This window comes from Cnephaeus nilssonii, assembly GCF_951640355.1.
Source record: "Cnephaeus nilssonii genome assembly, chromosome: 20".
NCBI classification, from domain to species: domain Eukaryota; kingdom Metazoa; phylum Chordata; class Mammalia; order Chiroptera; family Vespertilionidae; genus Cnephaeus; species Cnephaeus nilssonii.
This window is the reverse complement of record NC_137091.1, coordinates 20,811,118-20,838,145: the sequence shown is the minus strand read 5'-3', so window position 1 is coordinate 20,838,145 and position 27,028 is coordinate 20,811,118. Positions and strand designations below refer to the sequence as shown.

Sequence of the window (27,028 nt, the reverse complement as noted above, 5' to 3'; positions counted from 1 at the left end):
CACCTGGCGGGCGCGCCCTCTACCTGCGCAGGGCCGCGGGGCTGGCGGCCGGCAGCGCCAGGCCCGCCCCGCTCGGGTCTAGGCTTCCTGCGGGCCAATGAGGACAGGGGCCCCCCTCTGGCTCGGGCCGTGCCCCACGGCATGGCCAATGGGAGCGCGGCATGCAAATGAGCAGGTGCGGTGGCGGCCGGCCCGTCAGGGCGTCCGCGGCTCAGGGGATGTTAGAGGCGCGCTGGGCGGCCGCCGAGCAGACGCCCGGGCTTCGAGCTGCGAGCTCCGGTCTCCCGCCATGGTCCCCGCTCCGCCCCCCGCCGCCTCCTTCTCACCCGCCGAGGTCCAGCAGCGCCTGGCGGCCGGCGCTTGCTGGGTCCGCTGCGGGGCTCGCCTCTACGACCTCACCGGCTTCTTGCGGCAGCACCCGGGGGGCGAGCAGCTGCTGCGGGCGCGGGCTGGCCAGGATGTTAGCGACGACCTGGACGGGCCTCCGCACCGGCACTCGGCCAACGCGCGCCGCTGGCTCGAGCAGTACTACGTGGGCGAGCTGCAAGGAGACCCGCAGGTACGGCGGGGCCCGGGGGTCACAGATCCCACCCCGCCAATCCGTCCTCCCCCAACTCTCCACTCCCTGCAAGCCCCGTTCACCTGCCCTCTAGGAGGACTCAAGGTGACAACCTCCGCCCTCACCGCTGCGTCTCCTCTCTTCTCTCCAGCAAGCAAGTCAGTGCCCCTGACCTCCTCGCCAGGAGTTTGCCCTTCCTCTCCAGCCCTAACCCTGGCCCTCTTCTATCTGCTACTTCCCCACCACCAATTACCCCCGCCTTCCTATTTGTTCTTCCTGCAGCCTCTGCCATCTGACAATTTGGACCACCTTTTCTCAGCCCCTCATCTGCCCAGTCTTTCCTTCCTGGTACCTTATTGGCCTCTCCCTTTTTGCAGCTGCTCTTTATTTCAGTTTGAATAATAGCTTCCAAGCTTACCTGTTCTCCCTTCCCCATCTCACCCTATTCCTGCTCCTAAAAGGCACAGATTAGCCACCCTTCTCAGCTAGTCGGGATTCCCTGGTCCTGCCCCAGTCTTGCTCTAGGCCTCTTGTGGGTGGATGGAAAGGTCAGGGGCAGGACTGTGTCCTCCCACCCCTCAAACTTCCCTTCATTCCTTGTCTTGCCTACTGGTTTGGGTGTCCAAAAGGGTGAAAGGAAAGGGCTAAGCCAGTTTGCTGGGGGGAAGGGGTTAGGTCTTGCGCTGCATGCTGCTGTGCAGTACAGGTTCGTGATGGTGATGAAGCTTCTAAGTGAGCCTGGGGAAGGTTCTGTTATTCCCATTTTAGGATGTGGAAACTGAGGCTTCAGGTGGCTCTGTAATTTATCCAAGGCCAAATAGCTAGGTATCTGATTCCAAAAAGTGTATCTGATTCCAAAATTGATACTGCCTCCATTCCAGGGCTCCAGGCAGGCTCAGGCCAGAGGTCAAGCTGATTCCCTGGGCCTTCTCCAGGCCTGGCTGTGGGACTAGTGACATCATGCTTGGACCACCATGCTTGGACGTAAAGCAATAGTTGTTCCCTCCTTCTAGCTCTTGCTTTCAAGATGGCCCTAGCAAGTGCTTTTAGATCTTTGGATGAAAGGACTTGCCTCTCGCTGTTCCAGGTGGCTCCTCACGGAGCCATGTTGCCTAACTCTTCAATCATCTAGTCACTCACTCACTTGATCCCTCAATAGTTGGCAGCACTGAGTGAGGCACTCGGGAGGCACCAGTGGGTAAAACCAATACCAGTCTTTGTGGAGCTAACAGGCTAATGAGGAGGGGGAGGGGTGTACTAATTGCACAGTGATTATTTAATTATCCGATGCCAGCAGATAATGGATCTGGAGGGGAGGGGTTCAAGGAGAGCTTTCTTGAGAAAGTGGCATTTACACTGAGAGGCGAAGTGTGATGGGAAAAGCATTCCAGCCGGAGGGAACAGCACATGTGAAGGCTCTGAAGAGTAAAGCCTTGGCATAGTCAAGGGACAGAAATAAAAGTAATCTGACCAAAGCTGATGGGCAAGGAGATGGCAGTGGGAGGAGGCCAGAGGTCAGCCGGGGCCACATTCTCCTAGGCTGTGGTCAGGATTTGGAACTTGATTCTAAGAACAATGAGAAGCCAGGGGAGGGATTCAAGCATGGGTGTGGCATGGTCAGATTTGCATCTTGGGAAGAGCATGGTGGCTGCAGGGCCAGAAGAAACGGAGGGGGCCCAGGCAGGGGGCTGCTGCACAGCCCGAGGTCAGAGGTCATGGCAGCTGCCACTGTGGAGGCTGTGACTGAGGGGAGAGGGGGTTTGAATTTGGGAGATTTCATAGGTACGGTGCCAGGAGTTGGCATTCTGCGGCAGGAGCCCGATTTCATCTTGGAAGTTGATGTTTAGTGCCAGGTCATGGTGAAGGGGCAGAAGGTTTAACCACAGACACCACTAAACCTGAGTGCAGGAAATGAGAGGTTGGAACCAGAACACTAGAGGCTTCCAGGCTTGTGATGGCACATGGGAGCCACCCTACGTTGTAACTGAGTCTACAAACAGGCGCCTCAGGGTGTGGCTTCCCCTCCCTGTACCATCGTGAGCATCACTCCTGGCCAGCTGCCCTAGACGGCTCCACCTCCCAGCTCTGCTGACTTGATTTTGCTTTGCTTTGCAACCCTCAGGGGTTGCACTCAGAGAATACTGAAACCAAATTTACTTCCTACCCCTGCACTTGCCTCAAGAGCCCCCACTATAACCATGTTGCAGGCATCCGTACATCCGCCCCAACCTGAGGATGTGGGAAGGAAGCTAAAACACTAACAACACACAGACCTGTGGCCCAAACTTGACCTACTCACCCAGTGCTCCAGTTGCTGTCAGCTTCTGTTACAGATGTCTATTCTAGAAACTAGTATAGGGTTGTCTTTAAACTGAGGGAGAGGGGTAAATTCGAGGAGAAATCTTCCAGGGAGAAGCCCTCTTCTCAAGGCCTGAGTGGAGACAAGACATTTCTGTTCTGTCTAGCTAAGCCCTTCTAGCAACCTCCTTGCCTTCTCCACCTCCCTTCTCTCCTTCTGCTGGACCAGGAGGTGAGAGCCCAGCTCCTGTAATGTGAGGACCAAGAGGGGTGATGATGGGGAAGGGGAGCATCATGCACCCACTCTGTGGTTTGGGGGCTCATTTCCGATTGCTGCCCCTCGAGGGGTCTTTGGAGGGAAGCCTCCCGGAGCTCTATGAAATCTCCAGGGAGAAGGCCTGGCCCCATTGGCTTCCCCTGTTCCCTACTTCGCCACACCCCTCTGTGTACACACTTACACACACATTCACACTCACACGAAGGCACACACACACACACAAAACAAGTCAAACTCGTTTGAGCCAGCATACTGTGGGGATGAGACAAGGTCTGCTGTTGCCTTGACCTTGGACTTGAGAAAGCGAAGCTGCCCACCTTGAGCCAGTGAGAGAGCAATGACTATGTAGGGAAGCGAGGCCCTCTCCTCACCTTGGCTTTCAAGGGCCAGGAGGGTGTTTTCCCAACTGAAGCTCACATTGTTAGTGGGTCACGAAGTTCATTTATGGAGCCGAAACCGGCATTTCAAAAAAAAAAAAAGAAAGAAAGAGGAAAGGAAAAAACTTTAGGTCCAAACCTCCCAAGACCATATGCACTGTTTCCCAGATTTGAGTCATCCATGAATCACTGTTCCCGTTTTTTTCTGAATTGGCATACCACTTGAACTATTCTGTTTAGCATTTATCAGTAACTAGACTCACCTTTTAGCTTACCATTTCGTCATTGTAGGCAATACCACCAGTGAAATCACAGTTTTTACAAGCACTTTAAAATAAATATTGACCTATTAAAATAAGAAATGCTTGTCCTCATACCCCTCTAAAATCATCTTGGGCACCATCAGTGGAGTATATATCATACTTTGGAAAATGTGGAGCAGAGCTTCTTTTTTAAAAAAAAAATATGTTTTTTATTAATTTCAGAGAGGAAGGAAGAGGGAGAGCAAGATAGAAACATCCATGATGAGAGAGAATCATTGATTGGCTGCCTCCTGCACACTCACCACTGGGGAGCGAGCCCACAACCCGGGCATGTGCCCTTGACCGGAATAAAACCTGGGACCCTTTAGTCCACAGGTCGACGCTCTATCCACTGAGCCAAACTGGCTAGGGCTGGAGCAGAGCTTCTTAACCCTGATGTTTGTGGATCATTTCCTGAAATTGATGAAAGAGATGAAGTTGTGTTTAAGAAGGCACAGGTTGTGCATTTTTCTGGTGAGAGAGCTACAGCTTCCATCACAGTCCATCCAGAATCCTTCCCTCCCCAGAAGCTGGCCACCAAGGGGAAAGTGCCTGGGAAAGGGCGTCTCATACTTCCCCATCTCACACACACCTCGAGCGGTCTTCCCAGGGGCAACCCTCTGACCACACCGCAGACAAAGCCCTCTGTTTGAGAAGACCCTGGAGGGAGGCCAGCCTCAGCTCCCCACTGCTGTTGGCTTCCCCGTGATGTCTCTCAGTGCCATGTCCTAAGGCCACAGGGTGCATCCGGCTCTGAGTGGCTGAGAAGTCCACAGGTTCTGCCAGGCTTTCGGGTCTGGCCATCCAGAGCTTCAGGGCTGGAGTGACTAATCGAGAATGGATGAAAGGGAGGGGATCTAAGTGCAGGAAGACTCGGGGTTCCCACCCCACCCCAGGCTCCAGAACATCTTGAGCACAGCCCAACTTGGAAAGCTTGTCTGAGCTGAGAATTCAGTTTTCAAAAAATGATGCTTGGGGAACTTGCCAAACTGCCCCCCCCCCCTCCCCGCTGTAGAGTGCCGAGGACGTGAGAAGTCTGCTAATGGAAGGGGGTTGAGATTTGCTTCACCTATAAGAGGGCTTCTCAATGGAGGCTGCCTGGCCAATCAGCAGTCACCACCCTTTGGTACCTGCCGGGGACTTCCAAGCTCTGGCCTGCTGTAGAATGAGCCTCAGGCCAACAGGCAGAGTATCCAGGGACCCAGGTAAACACAGGCTTCCAGCGTGCTTCCTGGTGTCACCTCAGAATTCAGTGAGAAGGGGGCTTCGAGACCCAAATTGCGGGGAAGATCAGAAATTAGGATTCTCTGAGGGAAATAAAAAGAAACAAACAGGAATCCCAGAAATACCCACGAGTCGTTATCTTTTGGAACATTCCAAGGAGAAAAAAACCCCAAACTGATACCTGAGCAGCATCCCTCATCTTCCCTTTCTGTACTTATTTTTCTTAAGGCACACACTCATCGTTGGCCCACCTGCGGTCCTCATTCATTTAGACCAGTGGTCGGCAAACTCCTTAGTCACCCGAGCCAAGTATCAACAGTACAACGATTGAAATTTCTTTTGTGAGCCCAATTTTTTAAACTTAAACTTCTTCCAACGCCACTTCTTCAAAACAGACTCGCCCAAGCTGTGGTATTTTGTGGAAGAGCCACACTCAAGGGGCCCAAGAGCCGCCTGTGGCTCGCGAGCCGCAGTTTGCCGACCACGGATTTAGACCAATGGGTAACAAGCACCCTGTCCCTCTGAAATCTACTCTGGTGCTGAAAGCGCCCTGGGCAGGGTCGTCAGGACCTTCACCTCACTGAACCTGGTAGTCAGTTCTCACCTTATCTCACCTGGCCTGGCAGCAGCTCTTGGCGTGGTGGTCACTCCTTGATACACTTGCCTCACTTGGCTCCTGGACACCACACCCTTTTGGTTTTGCGCCGGCACTAGTTTTCTATCGCTGCTCTGACAAATGACCACAAACTCAGTGACTTAACCCAAATGTATTGTCTTACAGTTCTGGAGGCCAGAAGTCAAAAATGAGTTGGCAGGGCAGCCTTCCTTCTGGAGACTCTAGGGAAGAATCTGTGTTCTTGCCTTTTCCAGCTTTGAGAGGCTGCCCATTTTCCTTGGCTCATGGCCCCAGCCAGCAATCACATCACTCGGACCTCTGCTCTCCGACTCTGACTGTCCTGCCTCCATCTTTCCGTTTTAAGGACTTTTGTGGGTACATTGAGCCCACCCAGATAATCCAGGATAATCTCAAGGTCCTTAATTTAAACATGCCTGCAAAGTCTCTTTTGCTATCTATGTAAAAGGGAACATATTCCCAGGTTCCAGGGATTGAGACACAGACTTGGGAGGGGTGCGTCATTCCACCTACCTCACGACCTGCTCATTACTATACTCCTGCTCATTACTCCTCAGTCTCCATCACTACTTTCTCTTGCTCTTCATTTCTAAGAAAAGTGCCCAAAGCTAAGATGGAAGCACATGGTGTTTGCTCTGCCGTACAGCTACTTTCGCTTGATACTATGGGAGATTCTGTGTTTTCTTTACTCTTGACAGAAGCAGTCTCCATTGCCTGTTCTGTCCTAGATAATTCACAGGCTATAGAAGGGGGAAATGGGGATAACTGGAAAGAGCGGAGCCCATGGATTGGACAGACCACATGGTGACCTTCGTGAGCCTTCTTAGTCTTCCCTCCAGGACATGTCTCCATTCCTACCCTACTTTGGCCAGAGCACCTTATGCTCATTATGGCAGCAATCTCTTAGGTAGGTCTCTTCCTGCCAATGCCTCCTGCACCCCGTTGCCTGTGAACTTTTCTAGAGAATTTGGTTATGTTACCGCGGTACTCCTAAGTCTTCAATGGCTCCCCATTGCCACATCCTTTAAGTTGAGTTCAAATGCTATTTCTTCCACAGATCCTTGCCTTACCTCTCCATCTAGAACTGGTTTTTCTCCTCCCAAATTCTCATAGCACTTTACCTGTACCTACAATTATAGCATTCATAATGTTCTTCCTCATTTATTGTATTTTCACTACGTGTCTTATCTTCTCTACTAACATAAATTCTCGAAAGACTAGAATTGTCTGATTCATCTGGGGTTCTCTAGGACACACCAGCACACTGGTACGTGCCAACAGGAACTAATAAATGTTTGAATAAAAGAATTAATGGGCTGCTTGGAAAACTGAGATGTGTGCATAACTGAAAAGGAAAGTGGTAATATTAGCACACACAAGATACTTTAAGAGGTAAAATGTAAAAAAAATATCTAGTCCCTTCTTCGTTAAAAGGGTTGGGAGTTGATGAAAAGGATGGGAAGCCGTCAATAGAGTCCCTCATTTCTGCCTTTGCCCTCAGTTATTTGCCATCAGAGAGAGAGAGAGAGTTGGCAAAACATCTTCCATGCCAGGCTACTGCAGTTTACTCCTGCCCACGGAGAAGGGTAGAAGTGAAGTTAACTAAAGAAAATACCAATCGAGAGCCCTCATTGCTCTCAGAGCTGTGACCAGTCCCCTTGTGGCTGTCCTTGGCTGGATGCCTGACTTCCTGCTCTCTTTACTCTTTCCTGTGTCTTTTCATGCGAATCTCTCTACAGCATGTAGTCTTAGAACTGACCAACCTTCTCCAATTGCCACTCATCTAAGATGGGCAGAAGGCTTCTTTTAAAAAAAAATATTTTTATTGATTTCAGAGAGGAAGGGAGAGGAAGAGAGAGATAGACACATCAATGATGAGAGAGAATCATCGATTGGCTGCCTCCTGCATGTTGGACTGAGCCCACAACCCAGGCATGTGCCCTTGACCGGAATCGAACCCGGGACCCTCTGGTCTGCAGGCCAATGCTCTATCCACCTAGCCAAACCGACTAGGGCTGGCAGAAGGCTTCTAATGTCCATTCTCCCCACCTGCTCTTGCTCACCAATGGAAAAAGAGCTTGGTCAGAAAAGTAAAATTGGAGAACAACAAACTTGATGCTAGCAATACTTATAAAGTTTAGCATTGAGAAGTAGAAACCTCAGACTCGGGATTTTTTTGTCGTAAAGCATTGCCCCAAAATATAATTATCCAAATACTTTGTTTTCTTACCTTGATAGTATATTGCCAGGTATTTAAGTAGCAGTATCAGATAAGCAAATTTGGGGGGATTCATTTTAATATATCTGAACTCCAATGCATACAGAATGTCTTAAAGTCCTGTTATAGGAAAACTAATAGCCAGAAATTCTGTTGATGCTAATCCATGTGACTACACACTTGGAGTGAATCACACAATCTATACAAACTTGATTGATAATTGCCTAAGTGAATTAGTCATAATTTCTTGAAAAGGAATAGAATTTAAAAGAAATAGAATTCTAGTTCTCTACATTTTTCTGTGCAGAGTAGAACCTTATTTTAAACTAGAAAGTTGTTTTATTAATGTTTAACATGTATACATTCCCTATTATTGCATGATGTTCAGATTTCCCATTGGAAAATAGAATCAGAGAATGTAGGGATCTCTAGGAGTGGCTAGTTTTAGTTTTATAGATTCCGAATGTTAATACTCCGTAATAACCTACGTAGTCACTAATAAATAGTCTTATGTAATAATCAAAGTCTATGAAACGGGCATCATTTATCCACAGAGATTAAAGGAAGACCTCAAACTTTAAAGTCAATTCAAGGCCCAACTTTGAGACTGGCTCCTTCAGAGGAATGGGCTGATTAAATACAGCTTCCATGATCCTGTATCCATCACTGTGAACTAGGGAAAAGGCCACACCAACTTGATTTAGTGGTTGCTTTCTCTTGTTCCAGGCAAGACCCTTTGGAGCACGTAATGACTTGTGCGGGTTGGAGACAGGGTGCCATAAAATATTCAGTTGTTCCTTGAACCTAAGTAGTAAAGTCCTTGACTCTCAAGATAAAAGGTCACTTAAAGGGAATCTGCTTTAAATAAAGACCAACATGTTATAGAAAATGGGGCAGGGGGTTGGAAGAAGGACATTGTTATCTTTAAAAAGGAAACGAAAACTTTTTTTTGTTTATTTTATTATGGCAGCAAAATTCAGATTGCAATTGCACGCCAATTCATAAGTTGAGCAAATAATGAATCAAGTAGTGTTTTTGTGCATATGTGTGGTTTTTCTGGTAAAATTGTATAAAGCATAATGTGACATTCTCAATTTCTCACTGGCTATTCATAGCCTGATCATAAAGATTAGCAAGCGTAATCCAGCCGGCATGGCTCAGTGGTTGAGTGTCTACCTATGAACCAGGAGGTCACAGTTCAATTCCCGGTCAGGACACACGCCCCGGTTGCGGGCTCAATCCCCAATAGGGGGCGTGCAGGAGGCAGCTGATCAATGATTCTCTCTCATCATTGATGTTTCTATCTCTCTCTCTCTCTCTCTCTCTCTCTCTCTCTCTCTCTCTCGATTCTTTTCTGAAATCAATAAAAAATATTTTTTTAAAAAGATGAGCAAGGGTAATTAAGGGCTAATGGTCTCTCTTGATCCTTTGATAAACAGGTCATTGTCTTTGAAGGCTCTCCTTATTACTGCCTGTATTTCTGTTTTAACTTTGCCAGATCCTTATTTGGCAATGGAGTTATGAGTAAAACAGTTTTCTATTGCTCTCACTGACTTAATAAAATTTTCTGTATTTTTGCATTGATTTTTTAATTTTACTTTACAGTCCATTTGCATTTTGTTGCATTGATAGCAGCCCCAAACATCACTTTGCCGAGGTGGACTGAGGGGACTTATTTGAGTAGGAATGGACAGTGGCATGTGAAGGTGATTTTTGCTGTCCTTTGCAACTCAAATCTTAAGGAACTTAGATCCAAGAACACTTGGATAGCAATAAGCCCCGGACAACTAGTAGTAACACACCTAAGTTTGTATAGCCATTAACATTTTACAAGTATTTTCCCATATATTTCTATTTTGAACCCTTAAAGTAGGTGGGGTAGATGCCAGTTCTTCCATTTAATAGATGAGAAAACAGTAGCTTTGGGAGATCCTGGAATGTGAGTCTCCATTGCATACCCATTAAGAATGAATTTAGGCATGAGATTAAATCATGGGGTCTTTTGCTTCTTGATTTATAATCACTCTTTATATATAAAGGATGTTTTTATATCCTTTTCCCCATCATATGTATCACTATCTGTCCTCCAGTTTTCATTTATCTTTTGACTTCTTTAATGTGTTTTCCTCCATTTAAACCTTTAAATTTTCCATGTAGAAAAAGATACCAAGTTTTATCATTCTTATAAAGACCACCTCTATTTTAAGAATTTTATACATTAAAAACAAAATATTTTAGTATACTAATAGTTTTTTTAATATATTTTATTGATTTTTTTTTTTTATAGAGAGGAAGGGAGAGAGATAGAGAGTTAGAAACATCGATGAGAGAGAAACATCGATCAGCTGCCTCCTGCACACCCCCCACTGGGGATGTGCCCACAACCAAGGTACATGCCCTTGACCGGAATCGAACCTGGGACCTTTCAGTCTGCAGGCTGATGCTCTATCCTCTGAGCCAAACCGGTCTCGGCAGTATACTAATAGTTTTATGCTTAATGTTTTATTCTTTGTTTTTGCTTAAATGTTTTGCCTACCTATGATTTTTTTTGGTATAAGGAACAAAATAGATACCATTTTAGGTTTATATTTTTCCAAATGACCAACTGGTTATCCCAGTAGATTTATGAAATATTCTATTTTCCCCACTGATTTAAAAAAACACACACACCCCAAAACACTTTCTCACACATCAATTGTTCACAGATATATTTTGGTCTATTTTTGGACTCTATTCTTTCCGAATGAAATATTCTTTTTTTTTTTTAATTAGGTTTTGGCCATTAGGTTTTTCTCCTGTTCCATTCCAGCCAGGATTCTGCTCCCATCTGCTCCATGAGAGCAAGTAAAGGGCGCAACAGGAGCTGAGTGTCATTTCTGGGCCATGGTGCTGGCCTTGGGGAAACAGAGAGTGACTTTCAGGGCGGAGGCTGCCTGCATGCCATGACCCTGTGGTCCTGTGGCTGGAACTGGGCGGAAGCAGCTCAGGGAAGCCCACGCAGGCGACAGGCCCCAGTCAGCAAGCTCACGGGAGGGTCCGAAGTGGGTGTCCAAGCGGTCATGGAATGGTAGGGATTTCAGCAGGGAATGCAGGGATGGGGAGGGGTGCGGAGGGAGCATCTGGAGGCAGCCTTGCCGCTGGCACTCAGCGTGCAGCGGGTCCTGTGTGCCTTTTCCTGCACTGTGTCCACAGCCTGTGGTTGGAGGAGGGGCCTGCAGGTCAAGTTCTCTGTGTGTGTGTGAACAGCCGGAGGCGAAGAGAGCAGGGAAGCAGCCGTGTTTGCTAACAGGGAACCTGCCACCCTCTTGCAAAGCCCTGCAAATCTCAAACTTCTTGTTCCTCTGGCCAAGGGAATGGCAAACGTATCCCCTCAGTTTCCTTTCATCGTCATTGCATGAGCAGCTTATTAAAACAGATTCTGGAGACCTGCTGGCATGATGAAAATGTTCTGCATCTTGATTTGGACATTGGCTATCAGGAAGCTTATAATTGTCAAAACTTATCAAGCCATATACACTTAAGACAAGTACTTTTCTCCCTCATCACCATTATCCCCTCGATGCCCAGATCCACTCCCAAACCCCCTCCACCCATGAAGACTGTAATTTTTATGATACGAAAATTATACCCATTTTTTAAATGAAAGCAAACACATTTAATACATATTAGTAATCACTCTTAAGGATATGACCTCATGACTACTAGAGTTAGATGTTGGTATACACAAATCTTTAAAGATTTCTTTGAAAAAGGAGGAGAATGTGAATGTCAGAATGTGATATTGGGGATACAGGTATTCAAGGCGAGATTCTTTCAGCTTGACTGTATGTTTAAACTTTTTCATAATAAAATGTGGGCAAGAATACCAAGTCGTTACATTGTGGACATCGCTCACAGATACGTTCTCCAAGTTTGAGTGGACAAGGAAAGTAAAGCACAGCCAGCGCACTGTGAATGGGTATGTGCAACAAGGCATCACATTTCCTGTGATACTGATTTGTTTCCTAGAGCAGCTGAAACCAAGTACCAGGAACTGGGTGGCTTAAAGCAACAGAACTCTGTTCTCTCACAGGTCTAGAGTCTAGAAGTCTGGACTCAAGCTGACAGTAGGGTTGGTTGCTCCTGGAGGCTCTGAGGGGGAATCTGTTCCTTCAACAGGGCCAGCAATCCTTGGCTTAGAGATACAGCACTTCAGTCTCTGCCTCCGGCTTCACGAGGGTGCCCTGGAGAGCTGTGTTATGTTTCAACAAAATGACTCTAATAGCCGCATAGATTCCAATATTGGAGACGGTGTGAAACGTTTGATGTTTCACTTGAGTGGGGAAAAACCACATGTAACTAAATTGAAGAATGAATTAGAATAAGGATTTATATATTATATATGTATCAATAGATTCTTGGGAACCTCCCCAAACCGATAAGATCAGAATCTCGGGAAGCAAGACCCCAGGAATCTGTGTTTTTAACAAGCACTCTGTGGGACTCAGCAGCACACAGAGTTTACAATCCATTGTTCTAGAGGCTAAGGGCAGAGGGAAGCTGAGATGGAAAACTGGAGGCACCAAAAGTGGCTTGGTGGTCAGGTCTCTCGGGATTTCTAAAGATCGGAGTCCCAGTGTGAGGCTTGGGGGCAGAGCAGGTGTGCCATGGACACTGAACGGGTACCCCTTTTGTCCATCTCCCCCCCCCACACACACACACCTGTGAGAGGAGGAGCCTGGGATCTGCAGCCGAGACAGTGTTCTGGGTCTAGCTCTGGGTCTAGCTCTGTCTCATTGGCTGTGTGACCTTGCATGAGCCATTTAACCTCTCCCAGTCTTGGTTTCCTTCTGCAGCGTTTTGTGTGGCTACAGTGAGATCTGTAAAACAGAACATGTAGCTTAAACTGAAACAGGACAATTACAATGCCCTTCAGCCCTAGCTCCTGCTAAGAAAAGGTAGACTCCTGTGAGGTGGCGAGGATGGATGTTTTCAGAACATCCATGTGCTCAGACCCTCTTGGACACAGTGGTGACATTCCAGTTCCTCAGAGTTGCCCCGCCCACCAGCCTGGGCAGGCAGAGTCTGCATCGACCTGCTGCCCTCATTCCATCTTCACCTGGATAAATGCAGCCCTGGGGACACTCACCCTGGTCAGGGACAGACAGTCTCCAACAATGAGGCTGGCAGAGACCCAAGTGGTGCCAGAAGCATGCAGGGCTGCCACCTTCTCCCCACTGTTCCTCTCTCTATTCAGCCACATCTATTTGGATGCCTCATCATGCCCAAACTGCTATTGGTGCTGGAGATAAAGTGACAATTGGTCACTGCCCTCGTGGGGCACACCTGTCAGCAGAGAGAGGGAGACCCATGGGACAACTGCAGGTGGTGTATATACATATATATAGTCTGTGTGCATATATTATAAACTAGAGGCCCATTGCAGGAAGATTCCTGCAAGAATATGGCTTCCTGCAGCCAGAGCTTGCTTCCCTCCTGTCTCTGCTGCCCCGCTTGCTTTCCTCCCATCTCCACCGCCCCGCTTGCTTCTCCGCAGCTTCGCTCCCTTCTGCAGTGCTTGGCTTCCTTCTATGCTGTCTTCAGTCTTCGCTCCACACCTACGTATGCAAATTAACCACCATCTTTGTTGGGTTAATTTGCATGCTCACTCTGATTGGCTGGTGGGCATAGCGGAGGGATGGTCAATTTGCATGTTTCTCTTTTATTAGTGTAGGTAACAGAATAGATCATATATATTAGAACAGGGGGCTGTGACAGAGTGGCTTAATCTAATGGATGAAAAAGAGCTATCATAAGAACTGGGTAAAAAACATTCCAGTTAGAGGGAACAGCAAATGCAAAGGCTCTGGATATGGCATCAGGAATCCCAAAGGAGGCCCTGGTATTATTGGAGGGTTGTGAGTTAGGGGAGCATGGCATGGACGAAGTGTGGTGGCAAGCAGGAGCCCTGCCTCAGTAGGGCTCATGGGTCATTGCAGGGGGGTTTGGATTTTATTCTGAGGATGGGTTGGAGGATTTTAAGGGGAAGGCTGGCAAAGTTAATCTACATTTTTCGTTCATCCTGGCTGCCATGTGGAGGGTACATTGAAGGGGGTCAAGGGTGGAAGTAGGAAGAGAACGAAGAGGCCATTACTCTTGTCTAGGTAGGAGGTAGCCTGGATGTGTGGCCATAGGGCAGGAAAGAAGTGGATTGAAGTTGGAAATGTCTTGAAGGCAGATCCAACTTGCCGATGGATTACATGTTGGGAGTAAGGGAAAGAGATATTGACTGGGATGCCAGGGTTTTGACCTGAGCAACCTGATTTATGGACATGATGAATACTGCGCTGGGAGCCCAGGTTTGGAATGGGGCAGAGTTCGCTGTGGCCACATTGGGTTTGAGATACAAGGAAACACCCAGGTAGAGATTTCAAATAGTGGCTGAATATATGAGTCCAGAGCTATGCTTTCCAATATGGTAGCCTCTCCTCTATTCAGATAACTAGAAACATGCAGCTATTTACATTTAATTAAGGTTAAATAAAGTAAAGTTCAGTTCCTCAGTCATACTAGCCACATTCCCAGTGCTCGGTAGACACACGTGGCAAGTAACTACTCTATTGGGCAGCACAGCTAAGAACATGCCCATCATTGCAGCGAGTTCTGTTGCACAGTGATGGTCTAGAGCTGGGACCCAGAGTCACAGAGCATTTCTCTCCGGGATAACGGCATCCTCATTGGGTGGCTCTGGTCCCGGAGGCTGGTGTCCCCACGTCATTCACGTCATTCACAATGGCTCCTTCTTTTCCTCTCTGCTTGACCACACCAGATCGTGTGCCCAGTGATGACCCTGACCTGTGGCCATGTCAGAGAGGCTCTGACCACCCAGAAGGACACTTGCCCTGGGTTTGTTCAAGGACGTCATCCCCTGGAGCTGATGCTTATTCTAGTGACAAGTATAAGCATGGGGTTTAATGAGGATCAAACATGAGGATAGGCCAGGGGTGGTCAGGGACCATTTGGATATTTATAACACCATTCGCTTAATATAATTCACTTAATATAAATTTATGTTGCTATGGAAAGAAAGCTCCTAGATTTATTGAATTTTGAGTCCCGCCTGCAGTTGCCTTGGCAGGGCCAGACCAAATGATTTTGTGGGCCTTATATGGCCCACGGATCGGATATTCCCAACCCCTGCTCTTGGCAATTAACTCACAGGAGACACCAGTTTTAGGGCTAACTGTAGACTTAGCTAGTTTAAGAAATGTGCAATGGGTGTGGAAGTTTGTCGGGTTAAATAAGAGTGGGAAAAAATGCACAGGCTTAGAGTCTAGCCATCTTGACTTCTCGAACTAACCATGCTACTGAGACCAGCCAGTCAACCACTATGAGCAGAAATATCCCCAACTATTTCTTTTTCAATCCTCACCTGATGATTTTTAAATTTTTATTGCTTTGATAGAGAGAGAGAAGAGACAGAGAGTGAGGAAGAGAGAGAGAGAGAAACATCAATGTGAGAGAGAAACCTTGATCAGTTGCCTCCCGTACATGCCTCGACTGGGGATTGAACCCACAACCTAGGTATGTGCCCTGACTGGGAATCAACCTTGCCACATTTTGGTGTACAGACAACACTCCAACCAACTGAGCCATCCAGCCAGGGCTCCATCCTCAACTATTAATGGGAGAAAATTCCATGTAGGGGGAGGGGGAATTGATTGAATCCATATTTCTGAATCAGTACAAAGAATTAGTAGGTGTAGGACAGGTTGTCTTTGTTGTTATTATTGTTTTTGTTATTATTGTCCAGTGACTTATATTGTTTTTGACTATATAGTCATTTGCCATTTTGTAAACAATGATGAGAACAATTAGTTTTCTTTTTTAAGTTATTAGAGTATAAAAGGAAAATTTAGGAATATTGTTTCTGGAATAGTGGCATATGAGGTCATTTGTAAATCAATGGTCTTGTTTTTCCTTTAAAGAACAGCAAAATACAGTATTTTGAGGGTAATTCTTCCAAATTGGAGTGTTACATCATCGATCTGAAATTTGTTTTATTATGAAGGTTGGGCCAGGGAAGAGACAATCTATTGTAGGTGGCTTACGTGTATTTTCCTGTGGATAGCACATTCCATAAGCCTACCTGTGGTGCCTTGAGGTCTAAGTCCTGAGAGACCACCACCTAGAAATGCCCCATCAACTCTACAAAAGGATCAATCCTGAGGAACTCGTCTCCTGCATGCTGCGGGTGCTGCTCATCAGAATTGAAACTCTGGTCCCACCCCTCCTACCACGGTATTGCCAGGTGGGGCTGTAAGGCAGGACCCAGGAGGTGAGCCCCAGAGAGCTCCCCTTGTCCACCAGACCAAGCCCAGGTCACGCCCCAACCCAGGGCTCCCAGATGGGATTGACCCCTCAGGCTGCTCCAAATCCCAGAGTCAGGCATTCATGGGGAAAACACCATGTATCCCCTTGGCCCTCCGTGGCCTCCTGGAAATGGTGCCCTCATGTGAGGTTAGAGGCTGGAGCAGAAAGGATCGGTGTGGATGCAAATGGCCGGTCCACGGCAAGGATCCGAGAGAGAATCACCATGTGGGCGCACTCTGGCGAGTTTTGAGTAATAATGTAGTATCTTCAATCCACCGGCCCCCTTTTCTGGTGTCCGGGATCTCCCACCTCTGCTGGCTTCTACTTCCCGTGACAAGGTTGCCGGTGATGTCATCCAGGGGGCCTCATTTCATGAGTCGAAGCAACGTCAGTTCCAAGGCAAACCGGAGCCAGGGCCCCAGGAGGCTGGGACCGAGCGTCTTGTCCCGTCCTGCTCCCGCATCTCCCGAGTGGGAGAAGTTGGTCACGCCTTGGGCACAAGTGTGCTACCCATTTTCTCTTTGCCTTTCTTCTTCCTCCCGTGAGCACTGGGATGGTGGCTGGCAGAGCTAGCCGCCTTGCAGCGACGGTGGGCAGGCGAGGAGTGGCTGTGCTTTGGGGACTCTGTGGCTTGTCAGTTGCTGCGTATGGCTTTTGTCTTTCTGTTTGTTTTGTTTTGCGCACAGGGTTTATTTAAAATGTTTTAAGGATAGGATAGGCCACAGGACCTGGCTGGGCCTGGCTTCTGATTTGGACCTCATCATCAGACAGAGGGCGGCTTATTGGAAACGGAAGCAAGTGAAAGCTGTCTTCATTTAATCCCAAATTTCTGGCTACTGAAAACAGCCAGCTCTGAGGAGCCTGCTCCATGGGGGCCTCAGAGGTGGGCTTTACACACAGGCTTCTGGCCAAGGAAGATTCTAGGGGCAGCTATGGCTCCAGCACCATCCTCTTCCTGCTCCTTCCCACCTGCCCAGGTCCTGTGCTACCCAGGTGTCCGGGACACCCAGAGTCCCCACCTTCCTCTGGGCCACCATGGGCTGCGGGCAGCTGGACACGGGGCCTGGGGCACCATCTCATTTCAGAAAAGGGGTTTTCAGGCCAAACCCAGGCTTCGGCATAAAAGGCCATCTGTCCATCCCTCGGTGCCCAGCCCTGGCTTTCCCAAACAACATTCCTTTATGCTGGCTCCCCCGCCCCCCGCAGCCCCCGCCCCCCAGCACACTGCCTCCTTTCACCGCCTCTGTGGCCCGCTTGTTTGTTTGCCTTGCAGAGTGCAGGCTCTCTGTTGTTCTTCTCTTTTCTCTCCCCCTCATGTACCCTCCAAGCAAACCCTCTCTGGGGACACAGGGTGTGGGCACTGGAGGAGGGCTGGGGTCTAAGGCAGAGTCCAGGCCTGGAGCTTGGAGTACCCGGTGGTCCTCCAGAGGGGGCGGCACAGGGTGCAGGAAGTCTCAGCAGGGTCAGCCCTGGGAGGCGCTTCCTGTCTGGCTCTCCCAGCAATCATCTGAGAGTCCTTGAATTAGTGACTTGGGGCCCCGTGCCTCAGTTTCCCCATCTGTGGAACACCTCCTGCCGGTCTCTCGGGGAGAATTGTGTTGATATCAATGAGATGCCAGCGTGGTCATGACCCCGGGGAGGTGGCACTTATGTCCCAGGAGCCACGTGGCTGGGGCCAGGGGGTACAAAGTAGGCCAAGAGGCTAACGAAGGCTGCGGTTTGCCTGACCCCCCCCCCCCCAGTTCCGCCTGCCTCCCACGCACAAGGGGAAAACTGGGGAGGGTCTTCTCAGGCCCTGAAGAAGGGGAGCAAGGCCACCTTGGCTCCAGGACAGGAGACAGTGGGCTGGGGAGTGGGGTCCTGGGTGCTCCCCTTCAGGAGCTGTCCGGGTGGGCTGCCACTGCGGGCCTGGTAGGATGGCTGTGCTGATGAGCAGGCCCCCGTTTCTGACACCCCTCAGCATCCGAGGAGAGGGAATCCGGTCTCCACGTCTCCCTGGGCGCCTCCCTTGGCTGAAGTCCTTCTCCCTCTGCGGCCCTGTCTCAGTCCGCGGGGAGGCTGGGTCAGGCCTGGGTTCGTTTGTAGGGCTGCCGTAACAAAGAGCCCCACACTGGGTAGCTTAGGCATCAGAAATGTGTGTCACCGTCTGGAGGCGAGACGTCTGAGATGAAGGTGTGGACAGGGTTGGTTCCTCCGGGCTGCAAACCAGGATCTCTTCCAGGCCTCCCCCTGCCCTCCCCGCACCCCCAACCCTTGCCGCCTCCCCACTGCTCTGCTAGAAATCCTTGGCATTTCTTGGCTTGTAGCTGCATCGCCCGACCTCTGCCTTCCTCTTCACATGCCTTCTCTGTGTGTCTGTGTCCAAATTTCCCCTCTTTATACAGACACCAGTCACATTGGATTAGGGCCCACCCTCATGACCTCATCTAACTAATTTCATCTGCAGTGACCCTATTTCCAAATGAGGTCACGGCGTGAGGTACGGGGTTGGGACTTCACAGATGGATTTGGAGGGGAGGCCTCTATACTGGGAAGTGAGACCCTGGAGGTAACGTCTTTGGAGCATGGCCGGCATCTCCACTGCGATTCCTTCCCCTGCATGGATTTTGTCTCCTTTCCGGACACCCCAAGGGGACGAGAACCAGTAAAACCAGCAGCCACCACCCACTTCTGCTCCCTGACTTCCCTGCTTATCTTGAAGCCAATCCTCTCCGCTAGACTGGAGGGAGGAGGAGGCCTGGGGTCCCCCTTTACTGGACCTTGCTGGGGCTCTGGTCCCCCTGGTACCGGCCTGTCACCCCACCCCCCACCCCCCAAGAGTCTTGGTATAGATGACCCTGCAGCCTGGCTGGCCCATGTGGGTGCAGTTTGGGATTCCATCTTTGTTTCTCTGTACCAACATCTCTAGAGAAAAGTGCTTTATGGTTTTGCTTGTTTTGGTATGGGTACCTTATGGTTTTGTTTGTTTTTATTTCTTGGTGCCTCCTGCTTTAAGGAAAATGAATGTGAGTGTCTTTCCTTGTGGAGATGAAGAATATGCCTACACTAGGGGTCCGGTGCACGAAATTTGTGTACTGGGGAGGGGTCCCTCAGCCCAGCCTGCCCCCTCTCACATACTGGGAGCCCTCAGGGGATGTCCTACTGATGGCTTAGGCCCGCTCCCAGTTGGGAGCAGACCTAAGCCGCAGTCTGGCTTCCCTTTGTGGGAGGTGACCAGGCTGATCAGGGGAAGGTGCCAGCCCCATCACCCTGCTGCTGCAGCTACCAAGGTGTTTTCATCAACACGGACTCTAGTCCCTTCACCATGAAAAAATGACAACTTTCTTTAGGCATTTTCAAGATGTGTCTTTCATAGGATATGACATTTCTTTCTTTCTTTTTCTTTTTATCTCACCTGAGAATATGTTTCCATTGATATTTTCCCTTCCCTCCAATCGCAGGCTCAGCCCCTGCCCAAGCCTAAAGCCTCCGCCCCAGGCTTTAGGCTTGGGAAGGGGTTCACCCCTCACCCTGGTACCTCCGATCACAGGCTCGGCCCCTGCCTAAGCCTAAAGCCTCCGCTCCAGGCTTTAGGCTTGGGAAGGGGTTCCCCCCTAGCACCTCCAATTGCAGGCTCGGCCCCTGCCCAAGCCTAAAGCCTCCGCCCCAGGCTTTAGGCTTGGGAAGGGGGACCCCCTGCCCCTCCAATCGCAGGCTTGGCCCCTTCTTCCCCCACCCCTCCAATAGCCAGCTGGGAGTGACCTGGGTGCCGAGGAGGTTCCCAGGACCCAGGTATGTATGCAAATTAACCTCCATCTTTGTTGGGTTAATTTGCATACTTCACTCTGATTGGCTGTGGGTGTAGCAGAGGTACGGTCAATTTACATGTTTCTCTATTATGCAGTAAGATCTTTATTATGCAAACAAAATGGGTCCATAATAGGCACCACCCCCCACCTGCCTCACCCATTGGTGTCACCCGCCCAACCTCTGGGGACAGAGCAGGAACTTGGGGTGCCCCTGTCAGAGAGAAGCGACTTCTCGTTCTAAGAGGAAGATCCTCAGGGCATGGCAGCATGCTGGTAATGGAGCTTGGATGGAAGCTTTGTCCTGAATTGCAGCGTCTAGGACTAGACCCTGACCTTGGACTCTTCCCCTGACTCAGGCGGCTCTTGAGTGACAGGAATGTTCCATGGACTGGCTGGACCTCAGGGAGCTGGCAGGGAGCAGCTCCTGGGTGCTCTGAGTTTGGGTCTGAGGGTGCTGAGCTCAGTGTGAGAGAGGCGTGCAGGGGATGGAGCCCAGGAGAAGGCGCGGTGGTGTTAGCAGAGCCATCTCCACAAGAGGAGAGCCGTGGCTCAGCTGATCTGAGAGGAAGTAAGACCACGTGACCAGCCAGGAGCTGGTATTGTGCTGGGAGAAGCCACAGTTGGCGTTCCTGTCTCTCTGGCTTGTGTCCCTGCGGCGTGGGCCGTGGCTGGGGTACCTAAGGAGATCAACAGGCCTTCCTTGCCGCCCCCACCTCGTGGCCCAGCATGTCTAGTGGTTCTCAGTGCAGAATGGGCAGTGCCTGCTTCCCAACCTCCCTCTCTCTCCTGGTACACGCAGGCATCCGGCAGGTCTCCTCCTGCCTGTCCTGCCCACACTTTGGGGGCCTCTCCAGGCCTGGGTCCCCAGAGGTTAAACAGGCCACCATCTACTCATTAACGATAATTCAGCAAGTATTTGAGTGCTGATCTTGTGCAGCTACTGGGGGAACTCACAGCGGGGCCTCTACCCTCATGGAGCTGCTATTCCAGCTTGGGAGACACTCCCAGGGAAATGTGTAAGATGCTTTCAGCCTGAGCGCTGTCCTCCTAGACTCACCACAGTCCTCCCAAACAGCTGCAGGCCAGACCACCCAAAGGCTCCTAGCCAAGTCCCAGCCTTCCTTCCCAGAGTGGAGGGGCCAGGGGGGGGTCAGGGCCAGGAGGGGTCTTCATCTCTGTTGGGTTTGTGTGTATGTGTGTGTGTTTTGGGGGGGGGGGGGTTGCCCCAGGACAGGCTTCTGTCCCTCATGTGGACCCTCTTAAGAAAACTGCCACCTGACACAGGTGGGTTGGACACCCCACCTGCAGCCACACCCATGAACACTTGGGCTGACCATTCTTGGGAAAGCCAGTGTGTCTGACTACAGAATTATTCACTTCCCTTACCATGTGAGACTTATTAATCTGAAGGCATCGCCCAGATTGATTATCAAATACTGGAAAAGAGCACACGTCGCCTTCGTTTTCTGATGCTTTTTGGCTTTCAAAGCTCCCTGTGGCTGGCTTCCAGGGCCAGGAGAGTCTTTTAAATAATGCATTGTGGAAGTTTCCAAGAAACTTTTTCCCAAAGTCTTTTAAAGTTGTAGTACCCTGGTTCCCAGGAATGACCTTTACACACGTCTGATTCATGCATGGTGTTTGCTTGTGGAATTCAAGGGTGAGCCTGGCTCAACTATAAAATAAACACTGGGGTGTAGAAGTCTGGAAAACGTGGCCCAGACCCTGCGACTCCCAGGAGGACTTGGTTCCTGAGACCCCTGGCCCCAACCTCCAGGTTTAGAGATGAGCAGCCCCTGAGTGGGAATGGGAGACCTTCAGGAGGGTCTTTGTCCCGTCTGCATGTGGGAAGGTGGTTTGGTCTTTTGAAAGCTCACGACTAGACTCGAGAAAAATAGACAATGAAAGATGCGTCTGAGGACACTTCCTGGTACTTGAGGGCAGTTCTGCTACTGGCAGTGCCAGGGTGCTGCTTGCTCTAGCTCTCCTTGAAGTCTCCTCCTGCATTGGAGGTGTGTGCAATCTTGTGACTAACAACCTGGGCTTCTGCCAGGGAGGGGTGTAGTCCCCATGAGGCCACCCAAAAAACACCTTGTTTATATGGTCAGCCTGGGGATTTATTTGCCAAAAGCCTGTCACCCATGACATTACTGCCTGGTGGCTCCAGGACTTTCAAATTGTGACTAAACCAGGGCAGCAGAAGGAGGGAGGAGAAGGACGGGAGAAAGTGACCCCTACTTGCCTCTCTCCCTCCCCTCTGTTCCTCATCCTCTGTGGGCAGCGCCCCAATGGTGGTGGTCCACAAATACCCAAAAACGCTTGCGTGAGAATGTTTACCTTCACGTGGTTAATTACAGAGGGGACATGAAACAGCCTCAGTGTTCATCAGCAGGGGATTGGTGTCCAGTCGGCATGGCTCAGTGGTCAGCCTATGAACCAGGAGGTCACGGTTTGGTTCCCAGGCCGGGCACATGCCCAGGTTTCAGGCTCGGTCCCCAGTTGGGGGCGTGCAGGAGGCAGCCGATTAATGACTCTCTCTCATCATTGATGTTTCTCTCTCTCTCCCCCTCTCCCTTCCTCTCTGAATTAAATGAACATGTATTTTTAAAAAATTGATTTTTAAAAAGAAAGTGACAACTGCCTTGAGAGCGTCCCTGACTGCTCTGTGCCGGGGATGGCAGCCTGCGAGCCGCTCCCTGTCCTCCCCGCCCCTCACGTCACCCGGAAACTTTCCCGTTGAAGGGAAAAAACCTCAAAAGTACTGTTTCCATTTTTTTTTTTTTTTTAGCCAACATCTCTCTGCAAAACTGGATTTTTAGTAATTTTTAAAGTCAAACCTTAGAACCGGAACAAAGTGAACGTTTGCTCTACTTCCTGGTACCCGTAGATTAGAGATGAAAGATGCGCCAGAGGACTCCAACCACCTGGAACCAAAAATAAGCAATTATGCACAGTTCATAGTCACAAAAGAAAATGTCAGGGTGTAATTCTTTCACATTTATATTTTTAAATAGAATATATATATATTTTTAAATGTCAATGTTGAGTTGCCAACTGCCCTTCCTTGGGAAAGATTGACTTACTATGAAAGTATGTGTTTCCTACCTATTTGGTATTAAAATTTCCTTTCTTTCTTTTTTTTTTTTTAATCCTCACCCTAAGACATTTTTCATTAATGTTGAGAGAGAGAGAGAGAGAGAGAGAGAGAGAGAGAGAGAGAGAGAGAGATATCAACCGGTTGCTTCCTGTACACCCCCCAACCAGGGATCGAACCCAAAACCCAGGTGTGTGCCCTGAAATCAAACCCACAAACCTTTCATTGTACAGGACAACACTCCAACCAAATGAGCCACACTGGCCAGGGTGAAATTTCCATTCATTTATGGAATGCTGCTGATGGTAATTAGGAAATCTTTTTATTTGGCAAAATAAAATGCCTGCAATCGCGTATCCGTCTAATGTACTTTTCGTCCTGCTCATGCCTATTCTGGGTACTCGGCCAAAGGGCACTGAGAATATACGGCCCAAATTACTGGAATTCTGTCCCTTGTTCCTGGACACTGTCCTCTCCAGCCCAGAGAGATGTTCTAAGACGGCGTATTCGGTATCCTGGGCCACCACTCTCCTCTGAGCAAACGCGCCCACCCACTTGTTTTCTATTTCCAAGAAGCGCGTGCCCTGTGAGCTTCAGGGCTTGTCCCCAGCAGCCCAGCCCACAGCACTGCAGGAGTCGCTGGCTCTCTTGCAAAGGTCTAGCACTGAAACGTGGTCCACCCGGGAAATAGGAACGGAGCATTTCATAGCATCAGGAGCCCCTTCTAGGCACCTGGGAAAAGGACACCGTAGTTTCCCACCCTGTTGGGATCCGTAATACCATTGGACAAACGAGATAACTACCCAAACGTCCAAAGACGACAAGAGGCAGGAAATGATAAACACCAACTGTCGCCATGAGACACACGGAAAGTATGGTTTTCCGAAAGTTGGAAAATAAAGCGATGTGTCTGGCTGGCATGGTTAGGGAAGAAGCGCACAGTGGTCAAGAGAATATTCTGGAGTCTAACCTCTCACTAGCTATGGCACTGCCCCAGGCGTAGGTCTCCTCAGTCTCTCCAGGGTAATCATCTTGCCTCCTTCAGACAGTTGTTCTGAAGATTAAAGGGCTAGACACGGAGTAAGCATCCGTGAATATTTGGGATGTGCCCAAAACTGCTGTCATCATCCTGGACAGGGTGACATTTGAGAAGGAAAATGCAAGGCATGTGTAGAAAGTGGAAAATCCTTGCTGCTGGCTAGAGGGAAACGTTGCGGTTAATCCAAAGGCTTAGCAGGAGAGGCGTTTGTAAATGCAGGGGAAAGACTTTACAGAGAGGGAGGCTGACGGGGAGCCGGGCTTCCTGTCCCTGCAAACCCCCCTTGCTGATCCCATTTCTCAGGCTTCCTCTGCTTCCCAGGGCCCTCTGCTTCCCGTTCATCACCACTCCGGGTGTCCCAGTCTTCCTCGCACATCTTTTGTGGCCCTCCAGGGAGCAGGCCCTCCTGGGGCACACCGCTCTCCACAGCATGCCAGCAGCAGCCGTCCATGAAATAAGCTTCAGCTGGCCATATGCTAAGAGAATGAGCCGTGTGGTGTGGCCGCCAGAGGGCCAATGGGAGCTCAGGTCCCATGACCCGAAATGTGGCCTTCCATCTAGCACTGGTCCCATCACACCCGCTGGTCCCATCACACCCACTTTGGAAGAGGAACGTGGACCACCCACTATGCTGAGAGACCCTGTTATGTCCTAACAGGGTCTTGGGGAAAAGCAGATGGCAGAGGGTGGGGGTCCCGGCTGCCCGCAAATATGTAAAGTCCTGCAGATGAAGAAGAAAGCGCGCGTGTGGTCCTAGAGGGAAAGAACCAGGGGTGGTCCCTGGAAACCCGAGGCTGCCAGCTGAGCCAAGGACTGGCGCTCTCAGAAAACAGTCCAGACTGGAGGGAGCAGATGAGTGGGCTGCATGGATGGATGCTGTGCCCCGTGCCAGAGGCGACCACCTTTTCTGCTGCCTCCAGGGATTGTTTAGGTGGAGGTACCCCAAACAGCTCTGTGTCTGCCACTCAGGGGTGTCTGGAAAATGTAGCACAGACAAAACCATCCTATCTAATAAAAGGGCAATATGCAAATGAACTGTCACTCCATCACAACGATGGCGGCGCCCAGTCCTCTCAGCCCCGCTGGATTCCCCTAGTCCTGGGGGGCGGCCCCTGAGAGCAGGCAGCATGAGCGGCCTGGCAGAATGCTTGCTTCGTCGCCCCAGTGATGAGGCAAGCGTTCCGTGCCCGGCTGCGGATGGGCCTCTGGGCCATGGAGAGCCTCTGGGCAGCGGGCGCAGAGCGGCCAGACCCCACAGAGAGCTACTGGCACACGGATTCGTGCGCAGGCTACTAGTGAAAAGATAAGGCACGTGAGAACCCCTTCCCTGCAGGCCCCAAGGTGAGCCTTCTGTCTTGTTGAGAGAGATGATGGAGTTGCAGTAGTGGGGTTGTGGGCACAGAAGGGTTGGATCACCCAACTTAAGAAAGGGGAAAATAACTATTCAGGAGGGAAGGAGAATCAAGAACTCAGTGACTGGGAGCACACTGGGGTATTCTGAGGGTGGAACAGAATTAGAAATGGCAAGATTACTATATGACATTTATTTTGGGTACTTAGGGAGTTTCATTGTATGATATGCCATAAAGTTCACTCTTCTTTGTCCTTAAGAGATCATCAGAGATGCTTTTTTAAAAGAATACAGGTAGTAGCATGGTGACACAGACTAAAAATACTGAGATAGCCCTGGCCAGTGTTGCAAAGTGGTTAGAGCGTCATCCCAAGAACTGAAGGGTCTCGCTTTGATTCCTGGTCAAGGGCACATACCTGGGTTGCAGGTTCGCTCCCTGCCCCTGATTGGGGCATGTTCAGGAGGCAACCAGTCGATGTGTCTTTCTCACATTGATGTTTCTCTCTCTCTCTCTCTCTCTCTCTCTCTCTCTCTCTCTCTCTCTCTCTCTCTCTCTCCCCCTTCCTCCCTCCCTCCCTCCCTCCCTCCCTCCCTCCCTCCCTCCCTCCCTCCTTCTCTCTGAAAACAATGAAAAAAATATTCTCAGGTGAGGATTAAAAAAAAAAAAATCAGACCAAGGCAAGACCATGCAAGCTGCCTTTATTTGGGTTACTGATGAGTTTTCCCAGAAAATGCCAGTATCACTGTCACCATCAGGTTCTCTTGGTTCATCTGGAAGCAAAAATGTCAGAATCGTGACAATAGACACCCCAACTGGCTGCTCAGACAGCTTTGCCGATATCCAGCTTCCAAGGCCTCGTCTGTGGCCACCAGCATCAAGGTGTCCTTCAGTCACAGGGACTCCGAGGGCAGGCCCCCGGCAAACGGTCTGCCCACCCTTCCCGCGAGGAAGCCTGAGTTTTCGCTACGTGCCAGCCTGCCCTCTCCAGCCTCACCCGGTGACATCAGGGCCAGCTGGGACCATGTGATTTTCCTAGCGCATTCTGTTTCCTTCTGACTTTGCCTCTTGGCCGCTGTGATTTAACCTTGAGCCCATTTGGGCACTCCTCTGCCAGTTTCACCGTGTGTGGCTACTGACCCACACATGGGAGTTCCTGGAGGGACTGTCTCCCTCGCTCTCTGCCGCCTCTCTTTCTTGTGGGCACAGGGACCTAGCCGGCCCAGCCTGTGACCCATGGGCTCTGCGGAATTACCAGGGAGGGTAGTCATTGGGTGTGGCACAGTGAGCCCGCCAGGTGACTTCCTGTGACTCCCTCTGCCTGACACCTGCCACGGACCAGGAGGGAGGCTGGCAGGGACCTCCTTGCCCACAACACTCCCACTAATAGCTCATTTTCCTACAGTCTCTCTGCTGCTGCTCCCCCTGCCCGCCCCACCCCCCCCAGCCACCCCGATCTTTCTGCCTCTTGTTTTTGCAGAAATTATTTTTTTAAAGGAGAAGAAACATGCAGAGAATAA

The 27,028-nt window shown here is 49.9% G+C and overlaps 1 protein-coding gene across 1 annotated transcript in view; it reads left to right on the top strand.

Moving 5' to 3' along the window:
* Nucleotides 1-230: 230 nt before the first annotated feature.
* Nucleotides 231-27,028, top strand: part of FA2H (fatty acid 2-hydroxylase) — a 46,884-nt gene continuing 20,086 nt past the window's right edge. Inside the window, exon 1 of the mRNA XM_079759424.1 lies at nt 231-559. Coding sequence (XP_079615550.1) covers nt 290-559 — 270 coding nt within the window. The 5' untranslated portion in view covers nt 231-289. The remainder of the gene's footprint in view (nt 560-27,028) is intronic.